The sequence below is a fragment of the Tupaia chinensis genome, unplaced genomic scaffold (assembly GCF_000334495.1).
Source record: "Tupaia chinensis unplaced genomic scaffold, TupChi_1.0 Scaffold000146_1, whole genome shotgun sequence".
Lineage (NCBI taxonomy): Eukaryota > Metazoa > Chordata > Mammalia > Scandentia > Tupaiidae > Tupaia > Tupaia belangeri.
The window spans coordinates 3,168,975-3,186,495 of record NW_006159616.1 but is presented as its reverse complement, the minus strand read 5'-3'; the positions used below and the strand labels follow the sequence as shown (position 1 = coordinate 3,186,495).

Here is a 17,521-nt window from a genome sequence, read left to right as displayed (position 1 = left end):
TGCCCTATAGGGAAAACCCCTCCGAAAAAAAAAAAAAAGAAAAAAAAAAAGAGTAGAACAGATCTGAAAGACAGTGCCAAGAAGATTGAAGTATGGATTAAGCAAAGATGTTATACAAAAAGGAAGGGAGATAGATCTGCTAATTGGAATAGATAAGGAAGAGTCAAATTTAAGTACGACATATTAGACACAGCAACAAACGTCTGTATTATTATGAGCTAATTGTAAGCTACTATTAATATTGTATTTTTGTCTTTTCTCTTCCCATTTTTCTCAGTTATTTTTATTAGGTAGAATTTACGTCCAGTGGCCAGCAGGTGGCATGGTGGTTAGGGCACTGAACTCCCATGTAGCTAAACATGGTTTGAGTCCAGGACCTGGGGGCTTGCTCTCTCATCCCCCTCGCCACCCTTTGTCTGGTGAGTTGAAATAACAACAACATAGGGGCCAGCAGTTGGTATAATGGCTAAGTCACTGGACCCCCATGTAATCGACTGCAGTTCAAGTCCCGACCTGGTGGCTTAAACTCACACCGGGCATGTGTGTGTGCGTGTGAGGAAAATGGAGGAGAAGGGATTATGGCATGGCCATCCCTGCTGGGGGGTGATTTCTCGCTTTCTGTCTCTCTCTTTCTGGCAAGCGCATATGCCCTGTAGCAAAAACCTCTCCAAAAAAAAAAGTTATATGATTCAGATAATATACCAGAGAGCTTGTTGTTAAGTGTATACTAAATTCTAGAATAAGCTATCATCTGAACAGTTTAAAAGTTTTAGGAAAGAGAAGGCATAAAAAAAACAAGTCATGCTAACTTGACTTTAAAAAAAATTATATTTAACTTTATTTATTATTATTATTACTTTCCAATTTTGACCAGAGTGAGACAGAAAGAGGGAAAGTGAGAAAGCAAGCTACCAGGTCTGGGATTCGAACTGTGGTCAGCCATGTGGGAGTCCAGCACCTTTAACTAACATACCACCTGCCAGACCTGACTTTTTCTTTTTTATTTAATTAGAACAGGGTAACTCAGACTTTGGCAAAGCATTTGACAAGTTATCCAATGACAGGTAGTCTCTTATGGGCAATATGAAAAGGCAAACCAGACAGAAGAGTGAGATGAAATAATGCAACAGGTCAATAGCCTAGAGTCTACAGGAGAGAGGACAGGAGCTGGCCCCTGAAAGTACGCTGCTTTGTCCTTGGTCCCATCCATTTATACATTTTACCCATAACTGGGCTGAGGACAAAGTTGGCATATTAATGAAATGCAAGGATGATGCAAAATAAAAAAGATGGCAAGCAAATTTTATGACCAAGTTAAGAACCTCAAATGTCCTCACAGACAAAAGGGTGTCTAATTTAATGAAGTAAATATATTAAAAAAAAATTCTGGGCTGGCCTTAGAGCTCAGTAGTTAAGGGAGCCAATCCTACGTGGCTGATTACAGTTCATATCCCAGCCCAAGAGCATGAATAACCCATTCAGATACATGTACATATTGCCCCACACCCTCACAGGATGGAGATGTGGAGGGATATGGGGTGTGGTGTGACCACATGCCATTGTGGGTGCCTTCTCTCTCTGGTGAGTGCATGTGCTCCCTGGCAATAAACAAACACATCCATTTGGGCGCATATGTCCAAGATGGGAGGAAAAAGGCTAAACTACAGACCATTAAGAGATGGGTACTGTGCAACTAAAAAGCAGTGTGAGTTCAGTGTAATGAGGCTGCCAGAGAAGAGAGTTCAAAATAAAAACTGCAATATACCACCTGACCTAAGCCAGCGTACCACAGCTAATGATCACGTTTAGCCTACACAGCTACTTTCAGGGGCACATGACAATCCAGACTATGTTTGGCTAAAAGTAACCAGCTGAGGGCCAGCAGGTGGCGTGGTGGTTAAGGCGCTGAGCTCCACATGGCCCACCACGGTTTGAGTACTGGACCTGGTAGCTTGGAGATCACGCCAGGTGTGTACATGAATGTCAAAAATCCCAAAAGGAGAATAGAGGATAGGTGACTATGGTGTGGTCATACCTCATTTCCCCCCTCTGTCTCTTGGGCCAGCACGGTGCCCTACAGCAAAAACCTAAAACAAAAGTAACCAGCCGAGAATCTTGGTATCAAGATTATAAGAAAGGATGAAAGGAGGAAGAAGGGAATACAATAGTAGACTATTAAAATTATTTAAAAGGTTCCCTCTTATTAAGATGGGACAACTGACTATCCTGTATAAACAAGTGAAGAAATAGGTAAAAAACAAACAAACAAAAAACAAAACAAAAAAAACTCAAGTATCAGATGTTTCATTCATTCTTTCTTTTTCTTGAGAGGTTTCTGCTATAGGGCACATGTGCTCACCAGAAAGACAGAGAGAGACAGAGAGACAGAAAGAGAGAAATCACCCCCCAGGGGGAATGGCCATGCCGCAATACCTTCTCCTTCATTCTCCTCTCGGGATATTGGGCACGCACGCACACGCGCCTGGCATGAGTTTAAGCCACCAGGTCTGGGCCTCGAACCGCAGTCGACTACGGGGGAGTCCAGCAATATAGCCATAACACTAATTGCTGGTCCCATTATTTCTTAATGCCGAGAAGTAGTTAAAGAAGCAATAACCCATTGAAGGGCCCTAAAAGAAGATTCACACAGAAGAACTGGACTAGACTAGCTCCTCACAGCTTAGTTTCAACCTTGATTATTCTAAGATTCCATGAAAAATGTGCACAAATAAAACACACCTTCATAAATAAGAATGACTGCTTCAAAGAAATACAGTAACAGATTAAAAACAGACATAGCAGGGAGGACAACTGTGCATAACAGAGACAGCAACAAAACAGGGTGGGTAACTCAGGGCGAGAGGGAGTGGATGGCAGAAAAACATTTAATAGATGTGTGAATGAAAAGTTATCTGATGATGATAATGTATATGGTAATATCTTTGACTGGATTGATGTGCACTGTATTTATGCTGGAAAAAAAACAGTTTGTACACTGTAAAGATGTATGCAATCAAATGTAAAACTTACAAGTGGAAAGAAAAACAAAAATCAAACATGAGCAATACAGACTACACAATGTAAGCTAAAGTGTAAAATTTTCCAAAGGGGCCATTAATTAAAAAATGTAAGCCAACATATTTTATAATAACTACATATTGCTTAGTAAGGATAAATACTAATTTTTACTTGGCTTCATATCATTACTTGACTATTTCCACTTGATTTAATAAAAGACTGAACCTTATAAAAAGAGGAAAAATAGCCTTACAGTTCCAAATGCACACGTAACAATAAAAACTACCTTTCTATCTCTTAGGGAAGGTATGTGAATCGGGAGGCTGCCTCAAGACTCGTTCTACTAGAGACATCAGGGAGGTGACAGTCTTTATACCTCTACCCAGTCAAAGATCTGCTCGTCGTTCGCTCTGTCTTCAATGATGAGTCTCTCGAGTCGCTTATACAACTCTTCAGCAGAGAGTTCTTTCTTTGAAAGTGCTTCGGGGGAGCAGGAGCTGTCAGACTCTATAAAGTCTAACTTCTGAAACATAAAATGTTAACATATTAATATATTTCAGTATTATTATCAGACTGAGAGGAAAATAAATCATGGGCTATATCTTCTATTTAACATTGGATCGAAACAGTCAGCAAAAGCTATTTCGTATTCACAGTTTTGAAGGATTGTGACTCCATTACCCTTCTCCAACTTCTCATACTGTGTTCTCTCTGAGTATCCTTAAAAAGCAAGCAAGCAACCCCCCATAATGACCTCTCTGGCTATGCTTACCTCCCAGATCATTCTGGGCTTCAATCTTGCTCTTAGCCATGACACAGCTCTTTAGAGGAAGAGGAGGGCCCTAGGAAAGGGTGCAATTTAACTCCCTTTTTACACCCCATGGTTTAATCACCACAGGGTACAGTCAAAACTCTTTTGGCTTTTTCCCCCAACCCCACTCCAGGCATTTTTATTCTATGTTCCCAGTACTTGCTGTTACAAAATAAAACATCACCATTAAAAGAAAAAATCTGCTAGAGGGGCCAGTAGGTGGCATGGTGGTTGGGACACTGGACTCCAATTTGTCCAGCTGTGGTTTGAGTCCTGGACCTAGTGGCTCACTTTCTCTTCCCCCCTGCTACACCTCTCCCCCACCCTGCTCTCAGGTGAGCACATATGCCCTATAGCAAATAAATAAATACATTTCAATAATTATTTTTTCTTTTCTGAAGCATGACCAAAATCAAATCTTTGTAACTGTATAAATGTGATCCAAATGTGTCTACCACTAGGTTTTCAAGAAGAAATCATGCTATAAATAAGCAAACTACTCTCCTCTCGGGATATTGGGCACGCACGCACACGCGCCTGGCATGAGTTTAAGCCACCAGGTCTGGGCCTCGAACCGCAGTCGACTACGGGGGAGTCCAGCAATATAGCCATAACACTAATTGCTGGTCCCATTATTTCTTAATGCCGAGAAGTAGTTAAAGAAGCAATAACCCATTGAAGGGCCCTAAAAGAAGATTCACACAGAAGAACTGGACTAGACTAGCTCCTCACAGCTTAGTTTCAACCTTGATTATTCTAAGATTCCATGAAAAATGTGCACAAATAAAACACACCTTCATAAATAAGAATGACTGCTTCAAAGAAATACAGTAACAGATTAAAAACAGACATAGCAGGGAGGACAACTGTGCATAACAGAGACAGCAACAAAACAGGGTGGGTAACTCAGGGCGAGAGGGAGTGGATGGCAGAAAAACATTTAATAGATGTGTGAATGAAAAGTTATCTGATGATGATAATGTATATGGTAATATCTTTGACTGGATTGATGTGCACTGTATTTATGCTGGAAAAAAAACAGTTTGTACACTGTAAAGATGTATGCAATCAAATGTAAAACTTACAAGTGGAAAGAAAAACAAAAATCAAACATGAGCAATACAGACTACACAATGTAAGCTAAAGTGTAAAATTTTCCAAAGGGGCCATTAATTAAAAAATGTAAGCCAACATATTTTATAATAACTACATATTGCTTAGTAAGGATAAATACTAATTTTTACTTGGCTTCATATCATTACTTGACTATTTCCACTTGATTTAATAAAAGACTGAACCTTATAAAAAGAGGAAAAATAGCCTTACAGTTCCAAATGCACACGTAACAATAAAAACTACCTTTCTATCTCTTAGGGAAGGTATGTGAATCGGGAGGCTGCCTCAAGACTCGTTCTACTAGAGACATCAGGGAGGTGACAGTCTTTATACCTCTACCCAGTCAAAGATCTGCTCGTCGTTCGCTCTGTCTTCAATGATGAGTCTCTCGAGTCGCTTATACAACTCTTCAGCAGAGAGTTCTTTCTTTGAAAGTGCTTCGGGGGAGCAGGAGCTGTCAGACTCTATAAAGTCTAACTTCTGAAACATAAAATGTTAACATATTAATATATTTCAGTATTATTATCAGACTGAGAGGAAAATAAATCATGGGCTATATCTTCTATTTAACATTGGATCGAAACAGTCAGCAAAAGCTATTTCGTATTCACAGTTTTGAAGGATTGTGACTCCATTACCCTTCTCCAACTTCTCATACTGTGTTCTCTCTGAGTATCCTTAAAAAGCAAGCAAGCAACCCCCCATAATGACCTCTCTGGCTATGCTTACCTCCCAGATCATTCTGGGCTTCAATCTTGCTCTTAGCCATGACACAGCTCTTTAGAGGAAGAGGAGGGCCCTAGGAAAGGGTGCAATTTAACTCCCTTTTTACACCCCATGGTTTAATCACCACAGGGTACAGTCAAAACTCTTTTGGCTTTTTCCCCCAACCCCACTCCAGGCATTTTTATTCTATGTTCCCAGTACTTGCTGTTACAAAATAAAACATCACCATTAAAAGAAAAAATCTGCTAGAGGGGCCAGTAGGTGGCATGGTGGTTGGGACACTGGACTCCAATTTGTCCAGCTGTGGTTTGAGTCCTGGACCTAGTGGCTCACTTTCTCTTCCCCCCTGCTACACCTCTCCCCCACCCTGCTCTCAGGTGAGCACATATGCCCTATAGCAAATAAATAAATACATTTCAATAATTATTTTTTCTTTTCTGAAGCATGACCAAAATCAAATCTTTGTAACTGTATAAATGTGATCCAAATGTGTCTACCACTAGGTTTTCAAGAAGAAATCATGCTATAAATAAGCAAACTACATCTGTTCACTGACACGTGTATGGACTCCCTAGATGTCTCACTGGGCTTAATCACAGACCACTCACAGTAGTAAGATTTTTTAAGTGTAGCGTGATGTTTTTAGCTTTTGCACATACATATATTGCACTTCTAGCTTTAAAAAACTTGCTACAAAGCACATACAATGGCTGGAAAAAGAGAGAAAAAAGTCAGAAAGCACCCCCATGGGGAGATCTCATCCATTCTTTTAGGATTTTGGACACACACACACATGCACCTGGTCTATTTTTCAAGTTGCCGGGCCCAGGACTTGAACTGTGCAGGTGGGCCATGTAGTATCCAGCTACTTTAATCATTACGCCTCCTAGCTAGCCCAAAACATCACCATTTTACCCTCTGTCCAGTTTTATCTTTAGAGGATCCAGACTAAGATAGATAATACCAAGTTTATCTGGGCGGGGAGAGAGGAGGTAAGGAAACAATTTTCTGAGGCTTCTATAGATTCTCTTATTCTGCACAGTTTGATTCTTCGTTTTCACTTAAGAATTATTTTATTGAACTTTATTTGTTTTAATTTGATCAGAGAAGGACAGAGAGAGAAAAGAAAGCAAGCCACCAGGCCTGAACTTGAACCATGCTTGGCCACGTGGGAGTCTAGCGCCCTTAACCACCATGCCATTTGCCGGCCCCCAAAGTTTGATTCTTACAATGCCTGGTAGCAATGTGAGTTGCTTATGCATTTTTTGCAATTAAAATCAAAGCAACTTATTTACTCTGCAAACCTACTGAATATGCATCCTAGAAAAACAAGTATATGTATGCAAAGGTGTACATATTTTAAAATGTGAATTGCTAATTGCTCATAACAGATAAGGACTAGATTCAGGTAAATGTCCATCTGCAAGCACGCCAATAATAATTGCTATATGCTCACTGATTCCATTTAAGATGAATTCTGTGAAAGACAACAATACAGAGTCAGAAAACAAGTCAGATGCTGTCGGGATAAGGGGTAAGAAGAATGATTTGATTATAAAGAAAGAAATCTGGGGGTTAATGGAAATGTTCTGTCATGTTTGTGCTGGTGTTTCCACTATTGTATACAATTATCACAGCTTCATCAAAATGAACATTTAAAATGGAAGGATTTCATTGCTTGTCGATTTATCTTCCTAAAGTTGATTTAAAATGAGAGTGGGGCCAGCAAATGGCATAGCAGTTACATTGCTGGATTCCAACATGGCTGACTGTGGTTCAAGTCATGGACCCAGTGGCTTGAAACTCATGCTGGCATGTATGCAGGTGTGCCCAAAATCCTGAGATGAAAATGGAGAAGGGATTGCAGCATGGCCATCTCCCCTAGGGGAAGGCTTATTTCTTGCTTTCTGTCTCTGTCTCTCTGGTGAGCACATATGCATTATACCAAAAAACCTTTTAAAAAAAAAAAAAAAAAGGAAAGAAAAGTGGGAGAGAGGGGTCGGCACGTGGTATAGTGGTTAAGGTGCTAGATTCCTACATGGCTAAGGTTCAAGCCCCAGATCTGGCAGCTTGCTTTCTCACTTTCCTTCTCTCTCTGGTGAGCAAGCATGCCCTACAGCAAACAAAAAAACAGTAATAATGATAAATAAAATTAAATAACTCTTTGAAAAAAATAAAGTATGTGTGACATAAAAATTTGAAAGTGAGGGTCCAGCAGATGGTATAATGGTTACATTGCTGGACTCCCACATGGCCAAAGGAGGTTTGAGTCCTGGACCTGGAGGTTTGAAACCTGCCAGACACATGTGCATTTGTGCCCAAAATCTGAATAGGAGAATGGAGGAGAAGGGATTGTGGCATGACCATATCCCTGGGTGGGGGGAGGGGCATATTTCTTGCTTTCTGTCTTTCCCTGTCTCTCTGACGGGCACACGTGCCCTATAGAAAAAAATCTCTTAAAAAAAAAAAAAAAAAAAAGAACCTGAAAATGAAAGCTTTACCACTGCTAATGGATTCAGTGATGAGCTGTGAAGTTTATACTGGTTTATACTGGTCACTGGAGAGACATATTTGTTTCTTAGAATCCCTGTGCTTTTGCATAATTATCTGATCTTCCTGGTACTCAAGAGGCTGGGTGGGCTTTTAATTTACAAATAAGTTCACCACTACCTCTTGCAGAATGCTCCGGGGTTCCCAGAAAACAAGCATCAAACCAATTACTTTGGAAGAAAGCTCAAAGTCAAGAAACAGAAGCTCTTGGGAACCTCATTTTTCTTTTCTTTTCTTTTTTTTTAAAGTAATTATTATTTTAATTTTATTTATTCATTCAATCACTTTTTGATTTGACCAGAGAAAGACAGACACATAGAGAGAAGGAAAGTATGAGAAAGCAAGCCACCAGGTCTGGGACTTGAACTGTAGTCAGCCATGTGGGAGTGTCCAGCACCTTAACCACTATGTCACCTGCCAGCCCGGGAACTACATTTTGCTAATTTCTATTTAAAAGCTTTAATACAACATCCACAATTTATTGACCATCGCTCTGAGTCCAGTGCTTTTTAAACATTATCTCATTTAATCTCCACAAAAATTCTAGTAGGTAGGTACTATTAAGATTTTATAAGTAAGGAAAACTGAGGTTTAGAGAAGTAAAACTTTCTATTTAAAATCATGTATTAGGGTCAGCAGATGGTGTAACAATTACATCACTGGACTCCCAAATGGATGACTGTGGTTCGAGCCCTGGACCCAGTGCTTGAAAATCACATTGCGTGTGTGTGCATGCATGCCCAAGATCCCAGGAGAAGAATGAAGGGGAAGGGAATGTGACATTGCCATTCCTCCCTGCCCCCAGGGGGTGTGTGATTTTTTTCACTTTCCCTTTCACTGTTTGTCTCTCCTTCTGGAGAGTGCATACACCCTAAGGCAAAAACCTATATATATATTTAAAAAATCATATATTAAGTAGCAGAAAACTGGAATCTGAATCCAAGTTTATCTGACTTCAAACCAGAGTGCTATGTTTCCATTTCTCTTGGATATATTCCTAGAAGTAGAATCAAGTCATATGGTAATTATATGAGAAACTACTTTAATGTTGTTATTGTCATAAATTATCTTTACACACTGTGTCCCCTTTGATACAGATTTATGATTATTATTTTACAAATGTGTCTTTTAAATCACAGAAACAAAAGTCATAAATAAAAAATATAATTATAGTAGCTTGATGTTTAGCTATATACTTTACTAGAGATATTTATTTCAACAGATGGCTTTGAGTTACTGTCTTGTATTCTTTTTTCACCCGAAAGCAGTGGTCCCCAAGCTTCCCAGCACTGGGGACCAGTCATGTGGAATACAATCCCTCCAAGGACCAGGGGTAGGGGAGGTTCATCCTGGGATGACCCAAGCACACCACATCCACTGTGCACCCCATTTCCACCTCTATCACACTGCAATATACAATGAAACAATCACACAATGGGGTTTGCATCTCCATGAGAATCCAACAGTGCCACTGATCCAACAGGAGTTGGAACCCAGGCAGCAATGTGAGCAATGGGGAGTGGCTGCAAACACAAAGTCTCACTTGCTCATCTACTGCCCAGCCCCCACTGCGCACCTGGTGGACTGGCAGCAATCCATGGCCTGGGATTTGGAGACCTTGGGCCTAAAGAACTCTTTATAGTATTTCTCATAGGGCAGGTCTACTGCCAACAAACTCACTTAGCTTTTTAAAATCTGAGAATATTTAAATTTCACCTTAATTTTTAAGGGAATTTTGCCAGATAGACAATTCAAAGTTAATGTTTTCTTCTTCTTCCTCTTCCTCTTCTTCTTTCAGAACTTTAAGCATATGATCCCACTGCCTTGTGACCTCCATCATTTCTGATGAGAAACTGGCTGTTAGTCTTACTAAGGATCCTAATACACTAGGAGTCACTTTTCTTGTTTTTTTTTTTTTTTTTCCTTCGATTTCAAAGACTTTTTGTCTTTATTTTTTGAGTTGCATTATACATACTTTAGTGTGAATGTCTTTGATTTTATTCTGCTAAGAGGTAGTTCAGATTCCTAGATGTGTATATTCATGTCTTTCATCAAATTTGTAAATTTTCAGCATTGATTTCTTCAAATACTGTTTTCATTTAATTAACTCTCATATAAGGTCTTACCACATCAAGGTCTTTCCTACCCCAGCCTTCCTGTCAACTAAGGCCACAGGTATGTGCCATGTGCCCTGGCCCACCTAGGCTGGATTGGGAGATAAACCCAAGCTTTCCATGTGTCCCAGCTACTGTGCAATAGCTCCCTCACACTTGTGCCACCACAGATGGGCCACAAATACTACTTTCCTTTGTTCTCTCTCTCATCCTTCTGAGACTTCATAACGCACATGTGGGTACTCTTGAAGGTATCCCATAGGTTTCTTAAGTTATGCTCATTTTTCTTGATTCTTTTCCTTTGTTCCTCAGACAGAGCAATCTCAATTGTACAACCTTCAAATTTACTCATTATTTGTTCTGCTGCTCAAATCTGCTGTTAAATTTCTCTTGTTTTTCATTTCAATCATTTTCATTTGGTTCCTTTGTGTAGTTCTTCCTTTCTTCCCTCCTTCCTTTCTTTCTAAGAGAGACTTTTGCTATAGGGTGCTTGCTGGAGACAGAGAGACAAGAGAGGCAGAAAGCAAGAAATCACCCCTGAGGGGGGGATGGCCATGCTGCAATCCCTTCTTCTCTATTCTTCTCTTGGGATTTTGGGCACACATGCACATGCACCCAGTGTGAGTTTTAAGCTGCCAGGTCCAGGACTTGAACTGTGGTCAACTACGTGGGAGTTCAGCGATGTAATAACCATTACACCATCTGCTGGTCCCAATTCTTATTTCTTTACTGAGACTCCTTATTTGTTCATACATTATTCTTCTGATTCCTTCAGCAATTAGGAGTATACTTAAGAGTTTTAAAATCTTTGTCTAGTATTACCAATGTTTAGGCTTCCTAGGAGATGTTATCTGTCAGTTTATTTTTCCCTGTGAAGAAGCAAACACTTCCTATTTCTTTGTATACTCTGTAATATTTTGTTGAGAACTGGATATTTTGAACATTATAATGTGGGAACTCCAGACAGATTCTTCCCTCCCCAGGGATTGCTGATGTTGCTTGTTGAGGGGTTATTTGTTTAGTGATTTTTCCGAAATATTTTTCTTCTTGCCATGTGTGGTCACTGTAGTTTCTGTTCTAGTATTTCTGTGGTTAGCATGTGACCTTACTAAGATTTTACCAAGGCTCAGCAGGTGGCATGGTGGTTAAGGTGCTGGACTCCCACATGGCCAACCACAGTTTGAGTCCTAGACTTGGTGGCTTGAAAACCACACTGGGGGGACCAGCAGGTGGTGTGGTGGTTAAGGCACCGGACACTCCCACATGGCTGACCATGGTTTGAATCCCAGATCTGGCAGCTTACTGTCCCATTTTCCCTCTGCTCTCTTTTTCTCTGGTCAAATTAAAATAAATGAATAAGTAAAATTGAATAAATAATTCTTTTAAAAAAAGAAAACAAACAAAAAAAAGGAAATCACACTGGGCACATGTGCATGCATGTCCAGAAGCCCAGGAAGAGAAGGGAGGAAAAGGGATTGTGGTATGATGATTCCCTCTGGGGGGTAATTTGTCACTTTTCTTCTGTCTCACTCTTTCTCTCGAGGCAAACACATGTGCCCTCTAGCAAAAATCTAAAAACCAAACAAGCACTTTATGAAATAATGAAATTAAAGTAAAAGTTTATTTAAAAACTATTTTATTGAATGCCTGGATCCAACAAGAAATGTGAGGCTGGCAGAAAAGAGAAAGAGAAGGAGAAAAGAGAGAGAGAGAAGGAAAGAGACTGAAAGAAGGAAAGTTGAGAGAGGGGAGACAGAAAGAGAAAGAGGAGAAAGGTGTTTTGGCAGACATAGCCAAGGAAGCTGCTTCTGCCTGAAAGGATTAATCAGGAGGGGATGAGGACCATATTGCTTAACCCGGCATCAGCAAGCTGCACTAAAATCAATGAGCTGCCATTTCTCTGGCTTCTGCCACAGGCTGGAGGCTGGTAGGTTCTATGAGAAATGCTAAAGTCATTGATTTACCAGACTCTTTTCTCCTCAAGCATTCCTCTGATGTATCTAGTATAATTGCTTGATCAGATGTCACATTTCCAAAATAGTTGATTCTATCATATCTTCCCAGTTTAACAGTTGTTTAGTGGGGAGAATTTTCCTACCCCATCTTCCCTACATCCATACAATTTTTGAATATTAAACAAATCTTACATTTCCGGGATAAATCCCACTTAACTGTGATGTAGTATCTTTTTTAGACACTGTTGGAAATGATTTTCTAAAATTTTGTTGAGAATTTTTCTATGTTAATGAGGAATATAGCCTGTAGGTTTTCTTAAAATATCTTTGTCTGGTTTCATATCAAAGTACTGTTGGATTCATAGAAAGAGCTGGTCTCCCCTCTTCAATATTCTGGAAGAACTGAAAAATTGGTGCAGAATTCTTTTGATGAACTGTTTCTATTTCTTTTTTAAATGTCTAGTAGAACTTACCAGTAAAATATTTGGATCATGTAGTTTTCCTTGTGGTAATTCATATGCACGTGTGCATGCACACACACATGCTTTTTGTTGTTTTTGTTTTGTTTTTGTTTTTTTTTCTTTAGGGTGCGTGAGTTCGCCAGAGAGAGAAAAAGAAAGTGAGAATAATCTTCCCCAACGGGGAGTGGCCATGCTGTAATCCTTTCAGTCTCCTCTTGGGATTCTGGGCACCCACGTACATGTGCTCAGCATGATTTTCAAGCCACCAGATATGGGACTCATACCACACAGCCAGCCATGCAACTTATACACCACCTTCTGGGCCCACTAATGAAAATATTTTTAATTACAAGTTCAATTACTTTAACAGATACTCAGGCCATGTCTCTTTTCTTGAGTCAGTTCTAGTAGTTTCCATCTTTTAAGAAATTTGTTCACTGTGGGGCCAGCAGGTGGCATGGTGGTTAAGGGCACTGAACTCCCACATGGCCAACCTGGACATGGTTCAAGTCCCAGACCTGGTGGTTTGCTTTTTCACTTTCCCTCTCTCTCTCTCTGATCAAACTGGAAAATAATAATAATAATAAAAAATAAATAAAGTCAAATAAAATAATTCTTTAAAAAAAGAAATTTGTTCATTATAAGAAGGTTAATGTATTTACCAGCATAAAGATTATTTGTAAAATCTCCTTATCTGTTTAGAATCTGTAGTGGTGTCATCTCTTTCATTCCTGATTTTGACAATCTGTGCCTTCTTTTAAATATATTTTCCAGATTAATCTGCCTTGAAGCTTGTGGATTTTATCTTCTCAAAAATCCACCTTTTGACTCCACCAACTTTCCTCTATTATTTTGTTTTATTAATTAAAAAAAATGATTCATTTTTTCTATTTAAGTTTCATTTACTCTTATTTTTTCTAATTTTTTAAAAATTGTTTTTGCCACAGGGCATGTACACTTGCCAAAGAAAGACACTGAGAGAGAAAATGAGCAACCAATCCGGAGGGAACTGCCATATGCCATCCCTTCTCCTCCATTCACTTATTTTTTAACTGCAGCTAAGTCTTTTAAAGTTTTGTTTTTCCTTCCTTCCTTCCTTTCTTTTTATTATTATTATTTTTAATCTATCTCCTTATAACCATACAGTTAGAATGGCCTTAAAGCATGACATCTTGCTTCAAGTGACATCTTGACCAAAATTCCTTTTTTTTTAAATCTAATTCTAATGACGGTAATACTAATGAAATTACCTTTGTTTTCTCTGTAAAACAGAACAGCTACTATTAAACAACTTACCTGCTCTAAGAGAAAATTATGTACATCTTCCTCTTCTGGTAGAAAGTCCTTCCAGCTTAGGCCAGCCTCCCTCCACAAGGCTCCAACTTTCTTATGGCTCTAAAACAGAGATAAATCCCATCCATTTACTTTCACATTAGAAAGAAGAAGAAAAAGGCTAGAGTGAAGAGTGCAGAACCCTAAAGACTGGAAAACCAGAACTGTACCTTACTAATAGAAAGTCAGTCTCTTAGGACTCATGACTTTCAAACTAAGATGTCTGAGTATTTATAAATGCAATGGTAAATGACTGCTTAAAATTCAATAATTTATCTATCAGATGACTAACCTGGGGAACTATAGGCTGGTATTTGGGATTATAATATAATCACTAAAAAGAGTCTAATACACAGAGTTTATAAATCAATACTGTTCCTTTTTCTAGACAGCCCTGTGAGTATGTGTTATAAAAGCTTTGCACAAGTTGCGCTGGAGTCCCTCTTTACAGTAGATCAGGGTTAGGTTGCTGGGTATAAGAATGCCTACAGCAATTGCTGCTTCTGAACAAGGAGTCAGAAATGTTTCAAGGGCAATGCTGAGCCCAAAAAACAACAGAGAAGGGCTGCAGTCAGCTGGGAAAGCATGAGGAAATGCAAGTCTACTGCCTAAACAAAGTCACAGTGCTAAAGAAAAATGCCAGACCCGAAGGTTGCCTTCGTCATCTAAACGGCATGTTTTACTCATTTCCCAGAGTAACTTTTAAAAGGCTCAGCTGATAACTTAGTAGACCCAAGATTCGAATTCAGGCTTTCTGCTTCCAGAGAATATGGAAGAATATGGTTTTATTTACAGAAACAGAAAGTGGGATTTGCTTTTTGTTTCTATAAATAAAAGTTAGCACGAATTTGAGTTGTAATTAAGGATGAAAGTCAAGTATGTAGAAGAGGAGGAAATTTTAAACATAAAAAATAGGGTAAAGAAAAAATGCCTTTTTTCTTTTTTGGAGAGAATTTTGCTGCAGGGCATGTGTGCTCATTGGAGAGACAGAGAGATAGAAAGCAAGAAGTTTCCCCCCCAAGGGGGATGGCCATGCCACGATCCCTTTTCCTCCATTCTCCTCTTGGGACTTTGATCATGCACGCACATGCGCCTGGCCTGAGTTAGTCATCAGGTCCAGGACTTGAACAATGGCTGACTACTTGGGAGCCCAGTGATGTAACCATTACGCCATCTGCTGGTCCCATGAAAAAATGTTAATGCCATCAAGCAAAGTGTTATTAACAATTAGATAATCAGTTAGAGCTAGAGTATTAACAATTAGATAATCACCTCGAACTAAAGGCCATGCTATTTACATCTATTTAACAATTTTTCCATCTATATTTTCATTAATTAATTTTTTCCATTTTAAAAATTTAATGATTTCTTATTTACGGTCAATCACTATACACCTCTATAGCACACAATATGATGTTTCAAAGCAGGCATGTGGTAACTGACAATCAAGTTAAGGATATCCTCATATACATAATTTTCTTTCTTTTATTTTTTTTAAGAGGCTTTTCCTATAGGGTATGTGCCCTTGCCAGAAAGAGAGACAGAAAGTGAGAAATCACCCCCGGGGGGGATGGCCATGCTATAATCCCTTCTCCTCCATTCTCCTCTTGGGATCTTGGGCATGCATGCATATGCACCCCGTGTGAGTCCAGCAGCATAGCTATTATGCTAACTGCTGGTCCTATATACATCATTTTTAATAGAGAACTTTCCATCCTTGTGTCTGTTAAGTGCTTCTGCGCTCTGCCCCTCTCACCTACCCTCTACCATTCTCTCCCCTCCCTTACAGTCTCTGGTATCTACCCTTATCCTCCCTACTATTGTATCTTCCAATCTGTCCACTTCCGTCATAGAGTGCAGACATTCAGTATATCTTGAGCAGAGATACATAATGTTGGTCTTTTAAAGGCTGGTTTACTTCACTCAGCATTAAATCTATATTCATCCACTTTGAATCAAATGATAGGGTCTCATTGTTTCTTATGGCTGAATAGTATTCCATAGTGTATATGTGCCATAATTTTTCAACCCAGTCATCAGTTCTTGGGCACTTAGGATGATTCCATGTCTTAGCAACTGTGTATAATGTTATAACAAACACAGAAGTGCAGGTATCTTTCTGACTGAGTGTTTTGCTATCCTTAGGGTAAATACCAAGGAGTGGGATTACTGGGTCATATGGTAGTTCTATTTGTAGGTTTTTGAGGAGCCTCCATATTGTTTTCCATAGTGGCTGGGCGAATTTTCCATCCCACCAACAGTGTAGGAGGATTCCCTTATCATAGCCTTGCCAGCACTTGTCATTCTTAATTTTGAACAACATCTATATGAATGAAATTCAGAGGACGACTTCTGTAGATTCAGAGAGAGAAAACATTTTTTCAAAATCAAGGCTTTTAGGGGTGGCCCTGTAGCTTAGTGGTTAAAGGAGCTGAATCCCATATAGTCAATCACATGGTTCAAGTCTTGGCCCTGGTAACTTAAAACACATGCTGGGTATGTGTGTGTGCAAACCCCAAATTCCATCAGGATGGAAAATGAAGGAATTGTGTGGTCATGCCCTACTGAAGAGGTGCCTTTTCTCTGCTCCCCTTTTTGTCTTTCTCTCTGTTTCTAAAAAGCTCATACATCCTCTGGCAATGGGATAGGGAAGGGATAGAGGAACAGAAAAAGAAAGGCAGACAGGACTATCGGTAAGTCAGAATCACTCCAGGATATTTGAGTTCTGTTTTGTTTTGACATCCTAAATACGTTAACACCTTCATGATGGCACAATACTTCCTCAAACCTTTTAGGCCCCTAATAGAGCACTTCCATGCTCTTTTGAAATTACTGGCTCATGTTTGTTTGTCTGTCCTCTAGACTATATATTTTAAAAGAATGACTTTATTTAACTTTATGAGGAGCCTCCATATTGTTTTCCATAGTGGCTGTACTAATTTACATTCCCACCAACAGTGTAGGAGGATTCCCTTATCATAGCCTTGCCAGCACTTGTCATTCTTAATTTTGAACAACATCTATATGAATGAAATTCAGAGGACGACTTCTGTAGATTCAGAGAGAGAAAACATTTTTTCAAAATCAAGGCTTTTAGGGGTGGCCCTGTAGCTTAGTGGTTAAAGGAGCTGAATCCCATATAGTCAATCACATGGTTCAAGTCTTGGCCCTGGTAACTTAAAACACATGCTGGGTATGTGTGTGTGCAAACCCCAAATTCCATCAGGATGGAAAATGAAGGAATTGTGTGGTCATGCCCTACTGAAGAGGTGCCTTTTCTCTGCTCCCCTTTTTGTCTTTCTCTCTGTTTCTAAAAAGCTCATACATCCTCTGGCAATGGGATAGGGAAGGGATAGAGGAACAGAAAAAGAAAGGCAGACAGGACTATCGGTAAGTCAGAATCACTCCAGGATATTTGAGTTCTGTTTTGTTTTGACA

The 17,521-nt window shown here is 39.4% G+C and overlaps 1 protein-coding gene across 11 annotated transcripts in view; it reads right to left on the bottom strand.

Annotated features, from left to right (window-relative positions):
* EIF4G3 (eukaryotic translation initiation factor 4 gamma 3) overlaps window positions 1–17,521 on the bottom strand; it is a 418,798-nt gene that overhangs the window by 11,113 nt on the left and 390,164 nt on the right. For all 11 annotated transcript variants that reach the window (XM_027770593.1, XM_027770592.1, XM_027770595.1 and 8 more), the window contains 2 exons: window positions 14,048–14,146; window positions 5,279–5,425 (listed from right to left, as the gene is read on the bottom strand). In XM_027770593.1, coding sequence (XP_027626394.1) covers window positions 5,279–5,425; window positions 14,048–14,146 — 246 coding nt within the window. The remainder of the gene's footprint in view (window positions 1–5,278; window positions 5,426–14,047; window positions 14,147–17,521) is intronic.